General features: G+C 33.1%; 1 protein-coding gene across 1 annotated transcript in view; it reads left to right on the top strand.

Annotated features, from left to right (window-relative positions):
• The window catches only part of LOC100375380 (polycystin-1-like protein 1), an 87,481-nt gene that overhangs the window by 275 nt on the left and 62,241 nt on the right, over positions 1–24,965 (top strand). Inside the window, exons 2-9 of the mRNA XM_085501928.1 lie at positions 1,537–1,635; positions 3,475–3,653; positions 5,742–5,885; positions 8,100–8,428; positions 14,449–14,535; positions 16,393–17,689; positions 20,673–20,804; positions 21,592–21,946. Of these exons, the coding sequence (XP_085358054.1) occupies positions 1,537–1,635; positions 3,475–3,653; positions 5,742–5,885; positions 8,100–8,428; positions 14,449–14,535; positions 16,393–17,689; positions 20,673–20,804; positions 21,592–21,946 (2,622 nt within the window). The remainder of the gene's footprint in view (positions 1–1,536; positions 1,636–3,474; positions 3,654–5,741; positions 5,886–8,099; positions 8,429–14,448; positions 14,536–16,392; positions 17,690–20,672; positions 20,805–21,591; positions 21,947–24,965) is intronic.

Raw genomic sequence — 24,965 nt, 5'->3', positions numbered from 1 at the left:
AGGTTAAATATAAGTATTAAAATGTAATGAAAATTACAAAAAATATGTATTCCAGGATAATAATATTTTGCCTAATAATAAACTGTAAGTAGGGAATTTATTGGTTTGGGCAGAATGCTGCTAGGTATACAATGTAATATTCAAATAGAAGTACTGTACAGAGTTCTCTGGGTTTTATGTTCGCTAATTTCACTGATAGCTAGCTATGCTAAATTCAACTTAATGTGTTGAATTTATTGTGTCCTTCACAAATCCGTATTTTTAAAACCTAGGGATATGCCCCCCCCCCCCCCAGTGTATCTGTATTTGGTCTGTGTGCATGTTAACTTAAAATAAAAATAAAATGCAAGACTGCTTCATTTTTTAGAAACCTTAAACCAGAAACAAATCTATTTAATTCTTGGTCATATCAACTAAAATTAAACTTGGTGAATATTTCCCATTCTATATAGTACATGTACATGTACAGACTATATAAAAGTTAGCAATGGATAAGTTTATATAACATGTCAGGCTTGACCTTGTGACTTATTGCCCTAAATCCTGTACAGATGGCAGTGTTTGACACAATTGTACCTTATTACATTAGTAGGGAAACCATGTTGTTTTCCTTACTTTGATATGAAATCCAGTCTACTCAACACATGTTCTGTGAACACTTGATATAGTTCCTGCTGTGCGTTGTTATTTTTATCACAGTGAATGATTCTAACTGGGCATGTTTTGATTGCTGTATTTACATAACATTGAAGATTGCTATGAAACAATAATTGTAATTTACACATGCATCACTTAAAATGTTTATTGCTCTGGCTCTACTTTATATATGCTACTCATTATACAAGTTAGCATACGTATCTATGCTGTCTGTTGCAAGTTGCAAGGTTTGGATGGCTGGCAGTCTTTGCTAAAGTTCCCTGGAAAGACCTGACTGTGTGTATTAACACTGCCTTACAGTGTAATCAACTCAGTTTATATAAATAATAATTTCTATTATGACATCACTAAAAGTAAGAAAATGAGTAATAAATTAAAAAGACATTTGACAATGATTTTATGCAGAGCTTTAGTTTTGTACATATTATCAATAGCAATTTTAAATTTATGTATATCATCACACATAAAATGTATTAAAGTGAATGAATATTTCAGATTTTGTAAAAAATTTGGAGCAGTGAGCTAAAGTTGGAAGCAAAGAGTGAATTTCAATGTAAAAAATGCAAAAACTTTAAAGAGAATACTGCAAATATTGAAGCCAACGATGAACAATTGCTATGAATACGGTTGGGAAGACACGCTGACAACACTCAACCAAAGGTCTTTCAGTTTGCAAGAATCTTTCATTGCTTCATAGTTATGTGCATGCACACTGTACATAAAGATATTTTGACCATAGGTACACCCCTGTTACATAATCCCCTACAATGTGTGTGCTACTATAATAGAGAAAATCTGTGATATAATATACGAGGATGAAAATGCATTTTCTAATATCAACCGATTACATGTATAACATATTTCTATGTTTGTTTTCAGATACCAATATGCTGGCATATTAAATGGTACTCAATGTTCTTGTGGTTATTCCTTTTATTCAACATTAACTCCATTAGATGAGGAATTGTGCCATGCAAGGTAATCTACATCATTACATCATGATCTGTACTTGCGAATCACTCACTCATATATCACCACTCTGATATGCAAATGAGCTAAAACTAAAATTTAGTATTCTTTGCAGTTGCTGCATAAGTTTAATTGGCACATTGTATTTGACAATGTTTATATCATTATGTTGAGTTTTTTAATTGATATTAAAAATATGGTACATCTTACACCATGCAAACTTTTGCCTGTACAGTCACATATATTTTGTATCTGTTTAATACTATATTTTTGTCAACGATGATTTCATTATGAATAAAATAATCAAAAATCATTTCAATGACCAGGGCAAAGAAAGAATCAGTTTTATCCTCAGAAGTTTTATCCTAGAAATTTTAGATTTTAAGACTACACATAAAGTTTTGAGACAGTTGCATGCTTAATTCAAGTGCTTTTTTGACTGTGATCTGTTGGTAGACTTTATGAGAGATTTTGTAGAGTTTGAAACTTTATTTCAGTACAAGTATAAAATGTAAAGAAGAACTTTTTACAAACCTTGTGACCTGTATTGTAAACCATTTAATTTTCACTGCTTCACACTTTGACACAAATTGTACACTCACATAGTTATATGTATAGTTGTATCTAGGAGGTACTGTTACTTTGAAATACTGTAAAATGTTTATTTTGCATTGCTAGAAATTTTATGACATTTAAAGATTTTATGGCATTAATAAAGTCAGAGAATTTCACGAAAGTCACTGATACTCTGAGTCATAGGATCCCTGATAAATGTAAATTGCTATGAAATTTTGAAATTCTTGAAGATATGTATTTTCCAAAATTGTGATTTACAGTATTATGTCTCAATATTATACAACCATGTGGGGAATATGTCTTACAAAATATCAAGATGGTCAGAGTGAAATATTTAAGGAGACAAAAAATGCTTTTTACACCAAAATACAATGTGCAAGATTTCGACAAATATAAAATGGAATGTTTTCTTGAAGGTCAACATGACTTCATCATAGCATACCAAGTGATATGAAAGATTAGTATATGATGGGATATTTAACATCACCTGACACAATATACAATAAATAAACTAAATATATGATAAGAATGATAAGATCAAGTATCATTTTGTTGTGAATACTGACTGTGAACAACTGTTGGCTATATCATTATTATAATACTGTAAACATTACTTATTTGCTGGTTTTTAATTTTGCTAATTTTGCCGATTAGTTAAATTCCTTCCTTAATCAAATCCATGTGAACATATAAAATAACAATAAAACTAATTGTTTCTCTGCCAAGTTTGTGAAATTAAAACCCAGTGAAGTTGCTCAAAACATCAAAATAGTACAAATAAATGACTTTAAAGTATTACTTATTAATTTTCACTGGGTTTAAATTTCGCTGATTTACCATTTCAGGCATATTCAGTGAGTTTTAAATTCATAGTTTTATCATTTAGATAATGTGTTCTATGCTAAATTTTACATATTCACTGGGTTTTCAATTAGCGCATTTTCCAGTCAGCAAAATACCGGTAAGCAAAATTAAAACCCATTGAATAATTAATCCCTTCACAGTATTACTGTAAAATCTGTATTAGAAGCCGCATTCCTAATAGAAGTCACCAATATTTTTTTTTGAATTCTAATTTGTGTAGATGTTCTAATAGAAACCGCATCCCCTCTGTTGCATTGTACTATTTTAATAGAAACTGCAGCTTCTACCGGGGTAATACAGATTTTACAGTGCAGACCATTATATTTTGTTGTAAATCCTGTGGGAATTCCTTTCTTGGAAAAAAATGTAACTCTGCATTTTATATTGTAATTTGTATTGTTTTGACAGGTGCTTTGCTGATACAGTGCAGCCATGTGGAGGAGATAAAGCATTTAGTTTGTACTCAGTGTTAGGTCCCTACATAGTGGATGTGTCAGTTGAAGTGCCAAGATACACAGTTCAGCAGAATGATCACATAGTGGTAGAAATATCTGTGCAATTAGCTAGTCCAGGAGATACTGATTTAGGTGAGTATAGTTGAAATATCTGTGCAATTAGCTAGTCCAAGAGATACTGATTTAGGTGAGTATAGTTGAAATATCTATGCAATTAGCTAGTCCAGGAGATACTGATTTAGGTGAGTATAGTTGAAATATCTGTGCAATTAGCTAGTCCAGGAGATACTGATTTACATTGTAGGTGAGTATAGTTGAAATATCTGTGCAATTAGCTTGTCCAGGAGATACTGATTTAGGTGAGTATAGTTGAAATATCTGTGTAATTAGCTAGTCCAGGAGATACTGAGTTAGGTGAGTATAGTTGAAATATCTATGCAATTAGCTAGTCCAGGAGATACTGAGTTAGCTGATTATAGTTGAAATATCTGTGTAATTAGCTAGTCCAGGAGATACTGAGTTAGGTGAGTATAGTTGAAATATCTGTGTAATTAGCTAGTCCAGGAGATACTGATTTAGGTGAGTTTAGTTGAAATATCTGTGTGTAATTAGCTAGTCCAGGAGATACTGAGTTAGGTGAGTATAGTTGAAATATCTGTGTAATTAGCTAGTCCAGGAGATACTGATTTAGGTGAGTATAGTTGAAATATCTGTGCAAATAGCTAGTCCAGGAGATACTGATTTAGGTGAGCATAGTTGAAATATCTGTGTAATTAGCTAGTCCAGGAGATACTGATTTAGGTGAGTATAGTTGAAATATCTGTGCAATTAGCTAGTCCAGGAGATACTGATTTAGGTGAGTATAGTTGAAATATCTGTGCAATTAGCTAGTCCAGGAGATACTGATTTAGGTGAGTATAGTTGAAATATCTATGCAATTAGCTAGTCCAGGAGATACTGATTTAGGTGAGTATAGTTGAAATATCTGTGCAATTAGCTAGTCCAGGAGATACTGAGTTAGGTGAGTATAGTTGAAATATCTGTGCAATTAGCTTGTCCAGGAGATACTGATTTAGGTGAGTATAGTTGAAATATCTGTGTAATTAGCTAGTCCAGGAGATACTGAGTTAGGTGAGTATAGTTGAAATATCTATGCAATTAGCTAGTCCAGGAGATACTGAGTTAGCTGAGTATAGTTGAAATATCTGTGTAATTAGCTAGTCCAGGAGATACTGAGTTAGGTGAGTATAGTTGAAATATCTGTGCAATTAGCTAGTCCAGGAGATACTGATTTAGGTGAGTATAGTTGAAATATCTGTGCAATTAGCTAGTCCAGGAGATACTGATTTAGGTGAGTATAGTTGAAATATCTGTGTAATTAGCTAGTCCAGGAGATACTGATTTAGGTGAGTATAGTTGAAATATCTATGCAATTAGCTAGTCCAGGAGATACTGACTTAGGTGAGTATAGTTGAAATATCTGTGCAATTAGCTAGTCCAGGAGATACTGATTTAGGTGAGTATAGTTGAAATATCTGTGTAATTAGCTAGTCCAGGAGATACTGACTTAGGTGAGTATAGTTGAAATATCTGTGCAATTAGCTAGTCCAGGAGATACTGATTTAGGTGAGTATAGTTGAAATATCTGTAATTGTAAATAAATTAACGTACATGTATCTGTATAAATATGTAGGTGAATAGTGAAGTGCTTGTATATGCTTGTATATCATAGAAGTACCAGTTATATAAGCTGGGTGTACAGATACTTCTTTGGTAAAATAATCATTAGGCCAAACAAAAAAATATCTTGTTTATCAGATCCAATTGCACCTGTTAGATCACATTTAATTTTTTTTTTCTTTTTATCACTGGTAGCTTCTTCATCTCTATCTCCTTCAGTGTTTGCAATGTTGTATTTGAATTTCTGCATTTTGTATATCATTTAAATGAAATTTTTTGCTGGCCACTGCAAGGTTTTCACATGAAAAATCGAGTGAAAAAATCAGATTTTTGTTTGGATATGATAGATAGTAGAGGGTCGGCAAGGGGTATTTTCGTAATAACTTACCAGCTATCCCCTCCTTGCCCTTCCTTTATAGTATGTGTAAGTTTGTAGGCAGCTGTAACAGTTAAAGTAATTAATCAGTCATTTGAATTTGAAGTACCAGTACTAAACTATGTGACTATTAAGATTGAGATTTTTTTCCTCATGCTTTTCAGGATATGATGCTACAAATGTATCTTTAATATATTTTACATGGGATGTATCTGGTAGTATTACAAGTAAACAATCATCAATAGAAGATACCACTATTTCTTCCAATATACTACATACATTTCAAGATGTAGGAACATACACAATAGGTAAGAACAAAACACACATTGTTGCTATGCCTTCACTTTTCTCATGTTAATTGTGGTTTTCAAAGAATTAAAAAATTCTGGTTTTCAAAGGATTAAGAAATTCTGGTTTTCAAAGGATTAAAAAATTCTGGTTTTCAAAGGATTAAAAAATTCTGGTTTTCAAAGGATTAAGAAATTCTGGTTTTCAAAGGATTAAAAAATTCTGGTTTTCAAAGGATTAAAAAATTCTGGTTTTCAAAGGATTAAGAAATTCTGGTTTTCAAAGGATTAAAAAATTCTGGTTTTCAAAGGATTATTAAATTCTGGTTTTCAAAGGATTAAAAAATTCTGGTTTTCAAAGGATTAAAAAATTCTGGCCATCAAAGACTGCATGATATATGCTGCTACACATAGTGATTGCAAGGAACACCTCTCATTAAACTAAGAATTGTACTATGATGTATCCAGGACATAGTATTATGAATGAATGATCGTAAAATCTTCACTCTTTTCAATCATACTGGAGTGTCACCATAATAACTGCTGAACTTCTTTATTGCTTATATTTTTACAATGTATCTAGTCGTTATGAAGTAAATGCTGTGTTTGTATTGCCCGACGACATATACTCACTATTTCTAGCTTGTCTACAATTATTGGAACACAAGGACTAAAACAAACTTGGTTTAAGCTAGCGAACTGATCTATCTATTGCTATCTTTAAATCAACATAACTCCTTCAAATGTTCTACACCATACATATATCATTGTTCATTATTTGAATTAACACATCACTAGCTGAAAGCCTCCATATATACCGGGTAGCTAACATGAATAGGAAGAAAAAACCAAAAATCAAACTAGTCAGGCATTGAAAATTACTATTACATTAACATTTATTTAACTTGACCTGCATTTTTGGTGAATTATGTTGATTGAAAGACAAAACAGTGTTTGTTAGCTTGACACAAGTTTTTAGTGTTTACAGTGTTTAGCTGACAAAAATCTGTTTTTATTTATTAAAAATAACTTACTAATGAATTCTTTGAAATTTATATTTTCCGGTTCTGGTAATCTTGTAATTGTAGACAACACCATTGCTATTGCATCTTGCATGAGCAAATTGAGTCCCTAAATTGTACTTTTACAGTGCAAACCACTGAGATTTTGTCATTGCGATTTCTCTGGAGTAAGATTAGAACTGATTACATAAATTTGTCTACAGTATCGACATATTTACACATAGAACTAACGTAAATACATCAAGACTGGCTGACATTTGAATATTTTAAGTGACTGATATAATTATGATGGTGCCAGGCAAAATTTCCATAATTAGTCTCGACATTCAGCTGTTTGTGAAGTCATGAGAATGTCGCTATTGTCAATAATTATACTGACATTACAGAATACTTTAGACTTGGTTTAATTTATCTTTGCAAATAATTCAAAATAAACTAATTACATATGTGTTTGATGATAATTCAAAGTGAAATGACAGCATAGTCTCAATTCTTGTAATCAATCATGTAAATAGACTACTGAAATCTGAAACGTGAAAGTGCCAGACAACACATTTGAAGTCAGTGACGACTTGTTTACTTGCACTTCAGTGTAACAGTAGCACAATTCAACATTTGTGAAACAAATTCGATTTACAACTTGGCTTGCTCTTTGTTGGCGCTTTGTTGAATTTAAACAAATTAATAAAAACACTCATTGATTACACTTGGTTTCATGAAGGTGTGTTTTATATAAAATATTTATAATATTCAAATGGCGATTGAAAACAACAAGCCTTAGCAGACAAATATCACCCGTATAGAACTCTATTGTGGTCATTTAATCTTTAATCTCTCATTTCACACTGACTTGCTTTGCAATTTAACTTTCTGTACTAAACGATGATATTTTTAATTTATTTTTAGCAAATGAATAATTGTAATTTTAAACATTTTAATGCTTAGACAAACATTGAACAGCATATGCACTACAGTATGACTATATCTAAGCATTTAGATTGTGTAAAGGTTGTTATATTTGCTTGCTTAATGACTGATTCACAGATGAAGTTTTATTAGGCATATTCCATGCACTTGGGGCTTAGAGTGAGCACTGCACATGAACGAAATGCAAGAGTAAGATTAAAAAAAGGTTTGAGATGAAACATATTTTTGACTCACACATATGTGGTATCACAGAAGTATAATGTAACGATTTGTTTGCTTTTTACAGGGGTTACAGTTCACCATACTATTTCTACAACCTTTGAAAGATATGTTAATATCACAGTAATTGCACCAATACCAGCTGGTTTGGAAATTGGTCATGTTCCCGGTTCCAGGTCAATTCCTTCATGTATACCAGAACATAGTGCAATACCCGATAATACCCCAACAGTATCTGGTTTTGTGGACACCGCAATTCATTTGCAGGCCTCTGTAGTGTTTGGTGTCAATTTGACTTTTAATTGGGCAATCAGTGATGATGACAGGGTGATTACATCATCTCCTTACATGGATGATTCACAGTGCACAGGCATGGGATGTTTTAAAGACTTACAGGTACACTGATTTCTCTAGTTTATTACTCTTGATGCAACAAGAGCATTCTCTTTATGGTTCTAAATATTTAAAAATTTCACAATTCAAACTAAAACAAGAGGTTTCTACTGGCCAATTGAATAGCATAGAAACATTTTCAAATGACATTGTTGCACACTGTGCTCATTGATTGGCTGGTTAGATATAGCTGCCATTGAAATTTATAAATATTTATGAAGATGAAAGAATGTCTTTGTACCAAGAGTACCTCAACCACACTGTTTAACCATTTTTTCACATGTACTGTATCACATTGTTTAAGTATTTTTACTCAAATTTTGATTACATTTTTTAGCCAATAAGGTTATGTCCATTTGGTTCAAAAATATCAAAACAATATATAAAATAAGCAAGGCAAAATGTTTCGTCAAAATTAATAAGTTGCTGGGAGGGTGTCTGACCATTTGGTAGGTTGCTGAGAGGGTGTCTGACCATTTGGTAGGTTGCTGGGAGGGTGTCTGACCATTTGGTAGGTTGCTGGGAAGGTGTCTGACCATTTGGTAGGTTGCTGGGAGGGTGTCTGACCATTTGGTAGGTTGCTGGGAGGGTGTCTGACCATTTGGTAGGTTGCTGGGAAGGTGTCTGACCATTTGGTAGGTTGCTGGGAGGGTGTCTGACCATTTGGTAGGTTGTTGGGAGGGTGTCTGACCATTTGGTAGTTCAGTATTCCACCTGTCTTGGAAGCTGGGAGGGTGTCTGACCATTTGGTAGGTTGCTGGGAGGGTGTCTGACCATTTGGTAGGTTGCTGGGAGGGTGTCTGACCATTTGGTAGGTTGCTGGGAGGGTGTCTGACCATTTGGTAGGTTGCTGGGAGGGTGTCTGACCATTTGATAGGTTGCTGGGAGGGTGTCTGACCATTTGGTAGTTCAGTATTCCACCTGTCTTGGAAGCTGGGAGGGTGTCTGACCATTTGGTAGTTCAATATTCCACCTGTCTTGGAAGCTGTTGGAATTTTTGATTTGGTTTTTGGTATATAAGCTAGTGCCTTCATGGATGGACATGTCAATATGAATTTGTTTCAGGAAATATTTTATCTATTTTAACTAAAACTGTTTAAATTAATTTCTTCTTTAAAACTAAAATTTCAGATCTGCTGTGAAGATCTGTGGCTGAGATGAAAACTACAGTGTCTGTTGTATACTGTAAAATACTTTATATTCGCTTGGAATTAATTTTCGCTGTAGGAATGACTCGGTGAAAATAAAATCCAGCGAATATACCTTTTTTCCTATATTTTACATTCAACTTGCCAAAAATCAGTGAAAATAAAAACCCCTAAAATGTCTTTTCAGCGAAAATTAATTCCAGCTAAAATAAAGTATTCTACAGTAGTTGACAATTTGGATTTTCTATTCCTTTATCCATTATTATAAGGGATATTATAAACTTCTATGGACAAAGTTGTAGCTTATAATCTAATCCTAAAAAAAACATCAAACTATTTTTGTTTGTTCAAAAATTCACATTAAATTGAAACTATTTTTATCCAGAAAAAAATTGTGAATAAAAATAAAAAAAGTTTTTGGATTTCTATACATTGTCTCTTACCTTATATCTCCTAATAAGTTTATGGATTTCTATACATTGTCTCTTACCTTATATCTTCTAATAAGTTTATGGATTTCTATACATTGTCTCTTACCTTATATCTCCTAATAAGTTTATGGATTTCTATACATTGTCTCTTACCTTATATCTCCTAATAAGTTTTATAGTTTATGAATTTGTATAGCTTTAATTTCTGTTATACACTTCAAATTGACCTACACTTCAAATTGACCTACACTTCAAATTGACCTACACTTCAAATTGACCTACACTTCAAATTGACCTACACTTCAGCCTACTGCATTGATGTAATAGGTTCCTCTACAGTTTCAGTGTAAGCGTAATGAGATTTATCTCACAAACTGTGTTATGATGTCAGTAAAAATTGGAAGGCATATCACATGTTACATGACCACCGGCTATGTTAAATTACAAGTCAGTAAAAGGGCAAGTAGTTGACATGCTGACATTTTAAAAGCAAATCAAAATAATGTCATAAGTGTCTCATTAGAATACTATACAAAAGTAAAAATATTTTTGATAATTTGCATAATTAATCAATTTTTGGCTTTTCCACTAATATTTCAAGTACTAATCATCACATTACAATGAAACTTGGTACATAGATGCTCTATGACTATTCATAGACCTGATTAGTTTTGGGTAAAAATCTGCATAATAATTACCTTATTTGCATAAAGGTTAATCAATTTTCGGCTTTTCCACTAACATTTCAAGTACTAATCATCACATTACAATAAAACTTGGTACATAGATGTCATGAGACAATTCAAAGTATTTGATTAACATTAATGCATATTAATTAACTAATTTGTATAAATAGTAAATTTTCAGTTTTTCTGCTGAGTACTAATTTTTACATTTCAACTTGGTACATTGATGCTTCATGATTATTCACAGACCTGATTAGTTTTGGGTTGAAATGCCATGCATAATAATAACCTAATTAGCATATTGATTAGCACATTTTAGGCATATTCATTTGTTTCTCAAGTACCATTCAACAGATTTTGATGAAACGTGGCACACAGATGCCCTGGGATAATGCACAAACCTGATTTGTTTGGGTTGAAATCAATGTGGTATAAGTACTGTTGCTGATAGGGACATGCAACTGGAGTTATAATTTTGTCTGACAAAATATATGACCAAAAGTCATCATATATATATATTATTTCATTAAATATTTATAATTGTTAAACCATAGCTACTTGAAGCACATGTGCTAACTTCATGCCTCCAATACCTTCAGCACACAGGAGTTCTTTCTAAGCTTTCTTTGATCATATATTCATATATCATGCAACAAAAATTAGGAAAATGTGATCACCGTACTTAGTTCAAATAAAATACAGTGAATACGGTATGTTTTTTTTCTGTTTCAGGGCATATTGCCATTGTTTCCTATGGCAAGGATACATCTTAATATCTCAAAATTTAGCCTAGTGAAACAAATATATATAATGTTTTACAAAGCACTTTTTGATGTCTAGAAGTATTAAAAAATTGACAATATTTGAGTGGGTTTTTTAATGAGGAAATGTGTTTCCATTATGGTCTATGGAAACTACTGCTATTAAAATGGCATTTGTATTATTTTACAATTTTTTCTCAAAAATCAGATTGACAGTGAACCAAAAAAGTTCACATACTTCTTGACTAATACTAAAACGAATAATTGTAAACAGATTTTGACATGAAACATTGCTACTGCTATATACACTAAAATATGCATACTACCTTAGGGGTGTAGTTATGTAGTGTTTCTTTCACATGGAGTCTGCTTCATTTTGGAATGAAAATATACAATCTCAATTTAATGATTTTCGTTGAACGACATGTTTGGATTTCCTGAACAAAACATTTACCTAAAGTTACATCATTAGTGCTCATAGACTAAATAAATATTCCCAAACCATCACATTTTGATTGATGGATCTTAATGTTTGGGCTGCAGATCATGAACTTTCTCCTTCTCATCTGATGAGCTGAGAGTCTAATGTGATTATAGTTTCCACCAAAAGCTCATTTACTTGTTTGTTAGACGCAAATTGATATTATAAGAATGTCTGTAAAATATGTTAAATAATAACATTGAATGATGTACGTTTTACTCTTTGTACAGGCCCTTAATTTAAAAAAAAAGTCTGTATAAATCACTACATTAGATTGAATGCATGTAATGATTGGAAACAAATGTTTATACATGTAGCTGTAGGCTATAGCATTCAATTGTGTACAACATTCTTAAAGTCTATATAATTTTCTTATATAAGCTTTAAATCCATGCTGAATATTTAGATCAACACATCCAAATTATTTTGTGATATTGTAACCATTAAAGTTGACTGCTGTAATTCTGCTGTTTTTGAATACAATACATGTGTGGAGATGTCAAAGCACACACATTAATATTATAAGCTAGTTTGACATTTTAGGTTGAAGTTAGATTAGTCGTAGTTCAACCTGAATGTCAATTTTTGAACTCCATCACTCACTGTTTACAAATACTTATACATCCAAATACGTAATTTTTCATGTTATACTAGAAGGCCATGGATAATTAACCTTTTCATCACCAGCTCCCACTTTTCATCACAAAATAATCCTGTTTATAGTATGCCCCTTCTTTCAAAAGATTGGACAAAAATGATCAATTTTTTTGAGTAAAAACGGAAAATTTAATTTTGTATGTTAGCTCCAAAATTTGAATTCATTTCCAGAAATATTAAAGAATATAAGAAAAAAGTGCAGACAAATTTGAGTGAGAAAGTCTGGTGGTGAAAAATTACTTTAATTTTTAATGTAGTTTGTTATTTCACTCTTTCAAACTTTCTTTTACGAGAGGTAAGGTAGCAAAGAATGAAAGTTTAAAGTTTTCTGGCACCTAAGATACAAAAGTATAAAGTTGGTTTTATTTATTTAACTACAAGTTTAAGAAAAAAAAAGTGTTTTTCTTCTATATTACTATCAGTTGATTGGACATGGACACACACCCGATATCACATTACGTATATTACTGGATGTAATGTTTTGTTGGCAGCAGGAATGATGTTACTGTAAACTGATTATTTTATTGAGAGACAAAATTCATAGTCCATGAATGCTGTCAAAATATTGTATCACAAAATTTATATCAGCATAAATTAAAAGGTTTACAGTAATCATTACTTTTATTTTTTTCTGTTATTTTTCTTGTGGGTGATTAAGAAGTTTCAGGTTGTGTATCATAGGTTTACCCTTTGAGTGCCAGATATTTTTTCCATATTTTTTCCTTATTCAATAAAATTGTCATTATTTTGGACCATACAAAGAGGGAGGGTTGTCACCTGCGCACGCGCGGGAATCGAGTCCCTAGCGATGATAACAACACATGCTAAAAACGCAGAGGCTCATTGGTAGATACTTGTTTGTAAACAATGACACGCTCGCTTTAATATATTAACTTTTAGTATTTGATCAAAAGATTTGACATTTGTTATTAACATTTTATGTGGGAATGAGCAGACTGTACAAAGTCATTTTGTAGATGGCGCCAAAAGTTGACAATGGCGATCAAATGGTTAATGACATTAGGGAAACACTTTTTTGAGCGACAACGTATGAAATCTCATGGTAACATGAAGATTTCATTATAGCATTGATTCCATTGTTGAAATTATCTCTTAATATTTCAAAATTTTGCTCACTGAGATGGGATGGTTAAGTCGGATAGTATTACTGATATGAACCATATCATTGTTAAAACTATTTAATAAACTGGCACTAAATTTAGTCAGTTTTAGTGTGACAGTTTTTCATTATTTACCTACCAGTACTATGGGAAATTATCTCCCATAATGCTTTCCATGTATGTGCAGTTGTAAACACGGTCTTTGTAGTGCAAAATTTGAATTTGGTACAAACTTCTATAAAATTGTATTGCACCAAAATTTTGTTTTGTTTGATGTTTCAAGTAACTGAAAGGAATGCGAGACTTTTGGTATTCACATTCTTATCCACATCAGAAATATCATTATTTCAGCTTCGTAGGACATCATCAAGTCACTTAGTCACAGACAGGATAATTCTTTGAAAATGAACTACAGTATATTAAAATGTCCATATTTAATATGAAGCATGATCCATTACCTTAAAGTGTAATCAGAGATGTACATTGACTCTTAAGTTGTTTTCCATATAAGTGACCTTTCTTTTGAACTTATAGGACAACTATTTTTTATGAATCTACTACCAATAGTTTAGTAACAGCCTTGTTCCAAAGTCAGATCTCTGTCTCTTAATGTGTGAACCTAGCTTCATTTAGTTTGTGTATTTGTTTTAACTTGAGTACTTTCTTGGTGGTACTGCATGTATTTAAACACATGGTTGGTATAATGGAATTTTAATTTATTATTTATTTATTTTTCAGATGCATACTTTTAACACTACTGGGCTATTTACCATCAGTGTTAATGTGTCCAATCATCTTGGCAGTGTTGCTGAGACGCTTTGCATTGTAAGTCTATTTTTAGTATATTGAATATCACGACCTGGGCTTTCACTAACCTTTCAATAGAAATTAAACATAAAAAAAATTGATATAAAGTTTATGTTACAGTAGCAGTTGAGATTTTTAATATCTGTGAACGTATTTCAAACCATCAGCATCACAAAGCATACCTAACACGCAAAACTTACAGATTACAACACTTAGCAAATAAGCAAGGATACTATCAAAAACAGTTAGAGATGAACACAAATATGTTTTTACCAGACTCACTAATTTGCATTTGAATTTCTAAAAATATAGTATATATATATATATATATATTGTGGTCATCTCATAATTCATATGACTTCTTCAATTCACATGACATTTTTAAATTCACACGACTTCTTCAATTCACATGACTTCACCCACATGTCTTCAGTTCACATGACTTCACCCACATGTCTTCAATTCACATGACTTCTTCAATTCATGACTTCTCCAACTCACATGACTTCTCCAACTCACATGACTTCTCCAACTCACATGACTTCTTCAATTCACACGACTTCATCCACATGACTTCATCCACATGACTTCATCCACATGTCTTCTCCAATTCACATGACTACTTCAATTCACATGACTTCTTCAATTCACATGACATTTTTAAAATCACACGACTTCTTCAATTCACATGACTTCACCCACTTGTCTTCTTCAATTCACATGACTTCAATTCATATGACTTCTCCAACTCACATGACTTCTTCAATTCATATGACTTCTTCAATTCACATGCCATTTTTATATTCACACGACTTCTTCAATTCACATGACTTCATTCACATGTCTTCAGTTCACATGACATTTTTAAATTCACACTTCTTCAATTCACATGACTTCATTCACATGACTTCAATTCATGTAATTTTATTCAATTCATGTGATTTCTTCATAGCACACACTTGCATATCCTCTTCATAATTTGTTGATACTGTGTACCATTAGATAGCACTGTTGATTTCAACTATTGTACATATGATCCAATTTGAGTTTAAATACACCTTAACACTTTGAGTGCTTTTGTTGCTCCAAATTCAGTGTAAATGTTTTTCACAAACTGGTAAAATTGTCACTAAATTTCATCATCATTTTGCACCATACAGTTTCAAATATTGCTTTTAGTTTTTAATTAAAAAAGTTTGTCAATTTTTATCAACATTTCCTGTGGGGAGGAGCAAACTGTACAAAATGTTGTAGATGGTTCCAAATTGCACTCAAAAGGTTAAATAATTGAAGTTCCATTAATTCATATGAACCATTGCTGAAACTACACTATTCTGGGGGCGGAGCTACATCACTGAACTATTATGTAGTTCTATAGGCTCTGTGTGAGCTGCTGTCAAACACTGATTGTAGAGTCAGTAGAAAAAACAGCGCAAACTAAACTATATGACAAACTTAAGTAACCAAATTTATATATTACACATGTAGGGGTAATCTTTTTCAATACACTGTTCAGAAGAGTCTTAACAACTAGCCCAAAGTAAAACAATTTTGCTCGACCGTTGTTTTCATTGGTCAGGTGGTAAAAATACTCAGATGTTCACTCCCAAAAATATCGCCGATTTGTCATTATGACCGTATCACTTGTAGCCATGTTCAACAATTAATGAAGTCATTTACCACAACACAATGAGAACCGATGCGTTCATGGCCAACTAACAAACCGCACTAATAATAATTAAAACTTGTTGTCCAAAGCACCAATCAACAAAAACATTTTTGCTTGTGACAGTACTGTATACAGACTGTAGAATATCAAATGATTGGAAGTGGATTATTAATACTGACCAGTTATAATGTTAACTCTTATTTCAGGTTGTGGTGGATAAAGGGCATTCAAACATTACCATTACAATGGAATCACCTTCCTATTATGTTAAAGTATTTGACACATCTGTAAGATTTGCTGTTTCTATAGTAACTGCACATCGCCAGGACAGCACGATGTTCATCAACTTTCATGATGGAATATCTCATGAATATTCATTACATGATGGCAACCAAACTGATTCCATGACACAATGGTATGAACCAAACTATATTCATATCACATCCAGTTATGGTATAGGATGTACTTTGAACTTACAGTTTGAGCACAGATATTTTGAGCCAGGAATCTACAATACAACAGTGGAAGTTACGAGTATTCATGACCATCCAGAATTTGCTAGTTTACCGCAGTATATTATAGCACAGGAGGCTATTGCTAGTTACCCTACTATCAACATTAATCCCTGGGTAGTAGCTAACCAAGACATCAATGTAACAGTGACTTTGACTGTTCCAGCGGAAATTATATTGTATGATTGGGCAGTAAATGGAATTGGTATAAATATCTCTGAAAGTGTCCAGCACACTGAGAACACATTTCATTACAACTTTCCTGAAGCTGGATTATATTCACTAAGTGTGAATGTTTCTAACTATGTGAGTTTTCTCACTGCATATGTGGAAGTCACAGCTTTAGAAATGATTGTAGACTTACAATTGGATGTTGGTGGTAGCGAAGTTATAACAACTGGGGACACTGTCTCTGTCCTGGCATTAGTCACTGCTGGGAGTGATATACAGTTCATCTGGGATTTTAGTGATGGCTCAGATGATGTGACAATATCCGATGAAGACCCTCCCTCTGCAGACTATGTAGCTGCACAGAGAAGCAATCACACATATACCATGCGTGGTGTGTATGATTTAGTGGTAACTGTACAGAACTTAATCAGCTCATATGAAGTTTATCTAGAAGACCAATATATTGTACAAGATGCAGTAGAAGGACTGCTGCTATCAGGAGGCCATCCTACCATACTGGGTAATAGAACTGAAATCTATGCACATCTGTATGAAGGAAGTGATATCAGCTTTGATATTGATGTTGGTAATGGACGAATACAAGCTGATGTTGTTGGAAACCCTGACAGTTCTTGGACTATCTACTATACCTTTAATGCTACAGGATCATTCAGAGTTACCATGTATGCTTATAATAATGTGTCTATGGAATCAGATACTGTGTCTGTATTGGTTCAAGAAGACATAGAATCAGTGACTGTTGAGTTATATACAGAAGCAGTTATTGGAGTTGAAGTGCCAGTAACAGCTTTAATTGATGGTATGTATTGTCTTTGCTGAGTCAATATGTATGTATAGAATATTCCATATACATGTAACCTATTCATTACAATAATGCTACCAGTGCTAATATGTAGAACATTTCTTATTGCCCAATTCTGTATGCCGTCTAGTCTTGTACTAACACTAATATTGAACCAATATATAGAACATTTTTTTAAAGCTTTGTGCAATGACCAATACCCATTGATTGTCCAATACAAGAGGCCATCTAACCAAATAATGCCACCAATACTGAGCTACTACATGGTGTGTTCCTTGCTGTTCAGCCCCATGACCAATATCCATTCATTGTCCAATACAAGAGGCCATCTAGCCTAATAATGCCACCAATACTGAGCCACTACATGGTGTGTTCCTTGCAGTTCAGCCCCATGACCAATATCCATTCATTGTCCATTACAAGAGACCATCTAGCCTAATAATGCCACCAATACTGAGCCACTACATGGTGTGTTTCTTGCTGTTCTGTCCCATGACCAATATCCATTCATTGACCAATACAAGAGGCCATCTAGCCTAATAATGCCACCAATACTGAGCCACTACATGGTGTGTTCCTTGCAGTTCAGCCCCATGACCAATATCCATTCATTGTCCAATACAAGAGGCCATCTAGCCTAATAATGCCACCAATACTGAGCCACTACATGGTGTGTTTCTTGCTGTTCTGTCCCATGACCAATATCCATTCATTGACCAATACAAGAGGCCATCTAGCCTAATAATGCCACCAATACTGAGCCAATATACCTGTATAGAGCATTGCTTACAGACCAATACACATTGACTGCTCAATACAGCAGACCATCAAGCCAAGGAGTGCCACCAATATTGAGCCACTACATTCCTTACAGTGCAGCCCCATGAACAATACTTGCATGTCATATGGCGTTTCATTTAAGGTAGAGATGCAGGTTCGTGGGCACTTGGGAGTGAAATTATTTTTTTTTTGCATTTTATTATCCAAAAAGTCTTGGCTATAGACTGTTGAAATTTTGTAGAATTGTGAATAGTTGAACATACTCAAAAAACGATTTTAAAATATAGATAACATGTGCAAAATTATCTCTTTTGAATGCTTAGCAAGATTTAGCAAGGCTGTACATAAATAATAAAAAAAAAACATGGTGAAAAAAATAGAAATGTCGGGATCTCAATATTATGCACTGTATTTAACTTTTTACAAAACGATAATACATTTAAATTTGAAACTGTAACAGCCATTTTAATTATGAGCATTAGCAAACTTCTTACTGAGTGAATTGTTATGCAAATTAGCAATTATCTCAGCTTCTTTTTAGTGCACTCTCCAGAACATTAAAAAAAAATAGCTCCTAGATGCTTTGACTTTTTGTTTTGAAATTTTCACAAATGATTGACAATGTGTTTATCTTCAAAATGCCGTTGGGGCATTGTTTTTAGTTGAATAGTGTTACAGCAATCATACAGACAACTAGCCTGGGTGTTAATTTATGCATAAACTTGAAGTAGTGAAATTTGAGCTGCTGCCCTACTAAATTGACAACTGGCAGACAGTTTTCAAGACGCTGCTTTCTTCATAGTAAACAGGTGTACCCATAAACCAATTTTGACAGGAAACAGAAGCATGGTTTAGAAGCTAATTTTGTTAGTCCCCGTTCGGACGCAGTCCGAAAACGGGGACTTATGTTTTGACCTGTGTGTGTCTGTGTGTGTGTGCGTGCGTCCGTCTGTCCATGCGTCCGGACCCTTATCTTAGAAATGCCTCGACCAATCACAATCAAACTTCACACATACATCATACATGATATTATGCATATGCACGTCAATTTGTTTCACGATCTGATTCAAGATGGCCGAATGGCGGCCATTTTTGTGCTAAAAATCATCAAAATCAAGCATTTCTCGGCTGTTTACAGATGGATTTTTTCAAACAGGTTCCTGATGCACATCATTTATTTTTCAGATCAGATTCAATATGGCTGTCTGGCGGCCATTTTGTTTTAATGAATGGGCTTCTAGACCCATATCTCTGACTTGTTTTGACTGATTATATTCCAATTTTTAATATTCATTATACATCATGTCATAGATTAACAGATATATTGGTTTGATAATCTTATTCAAAATAGCTGAATGGTGGTCATTTTTGTGCTAAAAATTCATCATATATCAAGCATTTTTGGCATTTATGGATGGATTTTGTTCAAACTTGGTACATTACATTAGACGTTGCGGGTTCCTGATGCACGTCATTTTATTTTTCAGATTGGATTCAAAATGGCTGACTGACGGCCATTTCGCTTTAATGATTGGGGTTCTAGAGCCATATCTCTTAAATGCTTTGACTGATTATATTCAAATTTTATATATTCGTTATACATCATGTTATATATATACATGTATTCAAAATGGCTGATTTTTAATGCTGTTCCAGAGCAATATCTCTCAATATAGACAAGTACTTGTTTGACGATCAGATACAATGTACAAATGTCAATCATTTTAATGTTAAAAAATCGTATTCCTGACATGGTTGTAATCCAGCTATATTACTATAAACAAAACTATATATCTTAAATTTGATAACTAACAGGGACTGTGCCATGCATGGCTTGTACTATAAACAAAACTATATATCTTAAATTTGATAACTAACGGGGACTGTGCCATGCATGGCTTGTTTAAATCACTTTTGACCAAAAAAGCACATTTTTGTGCATATTTCAAACTACAGTGTTCATAAAAATAAAATACTAACAAAACTTACAATAAGCTTTCCGAAAATATATTGTTTTGTGGACAAGGGAGGTCATCTTGGTTTCCTAATTAACTAATTAAAATACCTGTCAGGTAAACTGCATCTCTACCTTAATTTTACTGAAGTTAGGAAGTATTCTAACTAGATTGTAATATTGCTATTTCATAGAAAAGAATACAGTTGTTGGTACTAGTTTGTGTCATTGTTTTTGATATTTCAGATGTTATTTCAGCACGTACTGATTTGATATATAACTGGAACATTGATGGCATATCATTGCTAACACAGATTCCTGTTATTGGTTATACATTTACAAATAATACACACTTAAAGGTCACTGTGAATAATTTTGGTAAGTATAAAACTAAAATTATTGTCAGTTTGTATTTTTCTCTCACAGATTATCATGTATGAGTGTTCAGTCACTATAATCCTTGTAGTCATCATATACAGGTTCTGTTCCCAGGAGTTTCTTATCCAGGGTATCTATTTTTTTAATCCAGGGAAATTCAGTTCCCATTGTGGTGACTAAAGAATATAAGTGAGTTTGCTTGTAGAGGACATCTTTATAATTCTGTGGTCTCTGATTTTCAAAGAGTTTTAAAAACACCTATTTAGTTTTAGTTCTGAAAATGCTAATTCAAAGATTCTGTGCATTCAGTCAAAATATAACAACCCCTTCTTGGTTTTAGACAAACATTTAAATTCTAAAAATAAAATACAAATTAATGCCCTATAACTGTAAGGGTTATATTGTACATGTACTTCGACAAAGACTTTCCATTTTTAACATTTTGAGAAAAAACAACTGATTTTAACAAGAAAATTGTGAAATATATTAAGAATAATTCATATTCATGTTTTCCATATGCACACAATGATATTTTTCCCAATTATTGATTACACAATAATATTACAGAAAAAAATAATTTACTATATTATTTAATATTTTAGCATATTATGAATTGTGAATCTTGAATTATGACTGAAAAAAGCTGAATGAAATAACTAATTTATGAACCATTACTTTAATAAAGATGATTTTACTTGGTAGAAAATACCTTATTTTCTACGTAAAAACAAAATAATTTCACAATATCCAAAACTGAAAGATTTTATTGTATGTTATTTATTTATAGTTGCCAGACAGATAGCCGAAATAGATGTCAGTGCAGTTACTACATCCAATATGTACTTGACCCATGCTGTAAGCATAGAAGTTGAGAGAAATGTTACATTCACATTAAAAAACTCTCAGTCCAGTACCCTTGATGTTAGTATTGACTATGGTAACGGTGTTACACACAATATCTCCAGTGGATTGACAGGAGAGGATTATAGCTGGGTGTATGTTTATCCCATTACTGGGATCTTTGAGGTTACTACCAATGTCACACATGGAGGTGTTGTCAACACGTTTACAAGCATTATTAGTATTCAAGAAGTAATCACAGGTTTGGAATTGATGGGTTCCTCAGCTGTTAAATTCTACAGGTAAAGTAAACTAAGCACTGTAAACAATTTCACTATTTTCATTGAAAGGATGATTCATTGAAAATAAAATCCATTGAATATACCCTTTTCCCTATATTTCACATTCAAGTCATCAATATCAGTAAAAATATACTCCATAAAAAACACCAAAAAGTCTTTTCAGTGAAAATTAATTCCAACTAAAAAAAAGTATTTTACAGTACACTGTCATGATATCGCACATATTGCCAACTACTTGGTTGCATGGGGGGATGTATTATGTGTAATTAGTGCCTGTTGAAACAAAGTACAAAAACAAAGATTTATAATTTCACCTCCAAGCATGTATTTTTCTGTTCATCGACCTGGCTGCACCTCAGTCTCTGACATGTCTGGTTCAATCATGTTCAAACTTTACAACATACATACATCTTGGGATACATATGCATTTGCATTCATCATATGATCTGATTCAAGATGTTTGATTGGTAGTCATTTTACTGGCTACATTCTAATGAATGAGTGACATCAATGTGTAAAAGGCCTGTCTAAACTGACTGTGTACATAAGGTATTCAATATAAAAACACTGCAACTAGCCAGATAGTTGACAGTGAAATCAATGTCACTTGTGTAAAAGGCATGTCTATAAACTGACTGTGTACATAAGGTATTCAATATAAAAACACTGCAGCTAGCCAGATAGTTGACAATGACATCAATGTCACTTGTGTAAAAGGCATGTCTAAACTGACTGTGTACATAAGGTATTCAATATAAAAACACTGCAGCTAGCCAGATAGTTGACAATGACATCAATGTCACTTGTGTAAAAGGCATGTCTATAAACTGACTATGTGCATAAGGTATTCAATATAAAAACACTGCAGCTAGCCAGATAGTTGACAATGACATCAATGTCACTTGTGTAAAAGGCATGTCTAAACTGACTGTGTACATAAGGTATTCAATGTAAAAACACTGCAACTAGCCAGATAGTTGACAATGACATCAATGTCACTTGTGTAAAAGGCATGTCTAAACTGACTGTGTACATAAGGTATTCAATATAAAAACACTGCAACTAGCCAGATAGTTGACAATGACATCAATGTCACTTGTGTAAAAGGCATGTCTAAACTGACTGTGTACATAAGGTATTCAATATAAAAACACTGCAACTAGCCAGATAGTTGACAATGACATCAATGTCACTTGTGTAAAAGGCATGTCTATAAACTGACTGTGTACATAAGGTATTCAATATAAAAACACTGCAACTAGCCAGATAGTTGACAGTGAAATCAATGTCACTTGTGTAAAAGGCATGTCTAAACTGACTGTGTACATAAGGTATTCAATATAAAAACACTGCAACTAGCCAGATAGTTGACAATGACATCAATGTCACTTGTGTAAAAGGCATGTCTATAAACTGACTGTGTACATAAGGTATTCAATGTAAAAACACTGCAACTAGCTAGATAGTTGACAATGACATCAATGTCACTTGTGTAAAAGGCATGTCTAAACTGACTGTGTACATAAGGTATTCAATGTAAAAACACTGCAACTAGCCAGATAGTTGACAATGACATCAATGTCACTTGTGTAAAAGGCATGTCTAAACTGACTGTGTACATAAGGTATTCAATATAAAAACACTGCAACTAGCCAGATAGTTGACAATGACATCAATGTCACTTGTGTAAAAGGCATGTCTATAAACTGACTATGTACATAAGGTATTCAATATAAAAACACTGCAGCTAGCTAGATAGTTGACAATGACATCAATGTCACTTGTGTAAAAGGCATGTCTATTAACTGACTGTGTGCATAAGGTATTCAATATAAAAACACTGCAGCTAGCCAGATAGTTGACAATGACATCAATGTCACTTGTGTAAAAGGCATGTCTAAACTGACTGTGTACATAAGGTATTCAATATAAAAACACTGCAGCTAGCCAGATAGTTGACAATGACATCAATGTCACTTGTGTAAAAGGCATGTCTAAACTGACTGTGTACATAAGGTATTCAATGTAAAAACACTGCAACTAGCTAGATAGTTGACAATGACATCAATGTCATTTGTGTAAAAGGCATGTCTAAACTGACTGTGTACATAAGGTATTCAATGTAAAAACACTGCAACTAGCCAGATAGTTGACAATGACATCAATGTCATTTGTGTAAAAGGCATGTCTAAACTGACTGTGTACATAAGGTATTCAATGTAAAAACACTGCAACTAGCCAGATAGTTGACAATGACATCAATGTCACTTGTGTAAAAGGCATGTCTAAACTGACTGTGTACATAAGGTATTCAATATAAAAACACTGCAGCTAGCCAGATAGTTGACAATGACATCAATGTCACTTGTGTAAAAGGCATGTCTAAACTGACTGTGTACATAAGGTATTCAATATAAAAACACTGCAGCTAGCCAGATAGTTGACAATGACATCAATGTCACTTGTGTAAAAGGCATGTCTAAACTGACTGTGTACATAAGGTATTCAATGTAAAAACACTGCAACTAGCTAGATAGTTGACAATGACATCAATGTCATTTGTGTAAAAGGCATGTCTAAACTGACTGTGTACATAAGGTATTCAATGTAAAAACACTGCAACTAGCCAGATAGTTGACAATGACATCAATGTCATTTGTGTAAAAGGCATGTCTAAACTGACTGTGTACATAAGGTATTCAATGTAAAAACACTGCAACTAGCTAGATAGTTGACAATGACATCAATGTCATTTGTGTAAAAGGCATGTCTAAACTGACTGTGTACATAAGGTATTCAATGTAAAAACACTGCAACTAGCCAGATAGTTGACAATGACATCAATGTCATTTGTGTAAAAGGCATGTCTAAACTGACTGTGTACATAAGGTATTCAATGTAAAAACACTGCAACTAGCTAGATAGTTGACAATGACATCAATGTCATTTGTGTAAAAGGCATGTCTAAACTGACTGTGTACATAAGGTATTCAATGTAAAAACACTGCAACTAGCCAGA

This window comes from Saccoglossus kowalevskii, chromosome 7 (assembly GCF_978046115.1).
Source record: "Saccoglossus kowalevskii chromosome 7, keSacKowa6.1, whole genome shotgun sequence".
NCBI lineage: Eukaryota > Metazoa > Hemichordata > Enteropneusta > Harrimaniidae > Saccoglossus > Saccoglossus kowalevskii.
Note: the sequence above shows the minus strand (reverse complement) of the source record. Positions and strands in the feature narration are given on the sequence as shown.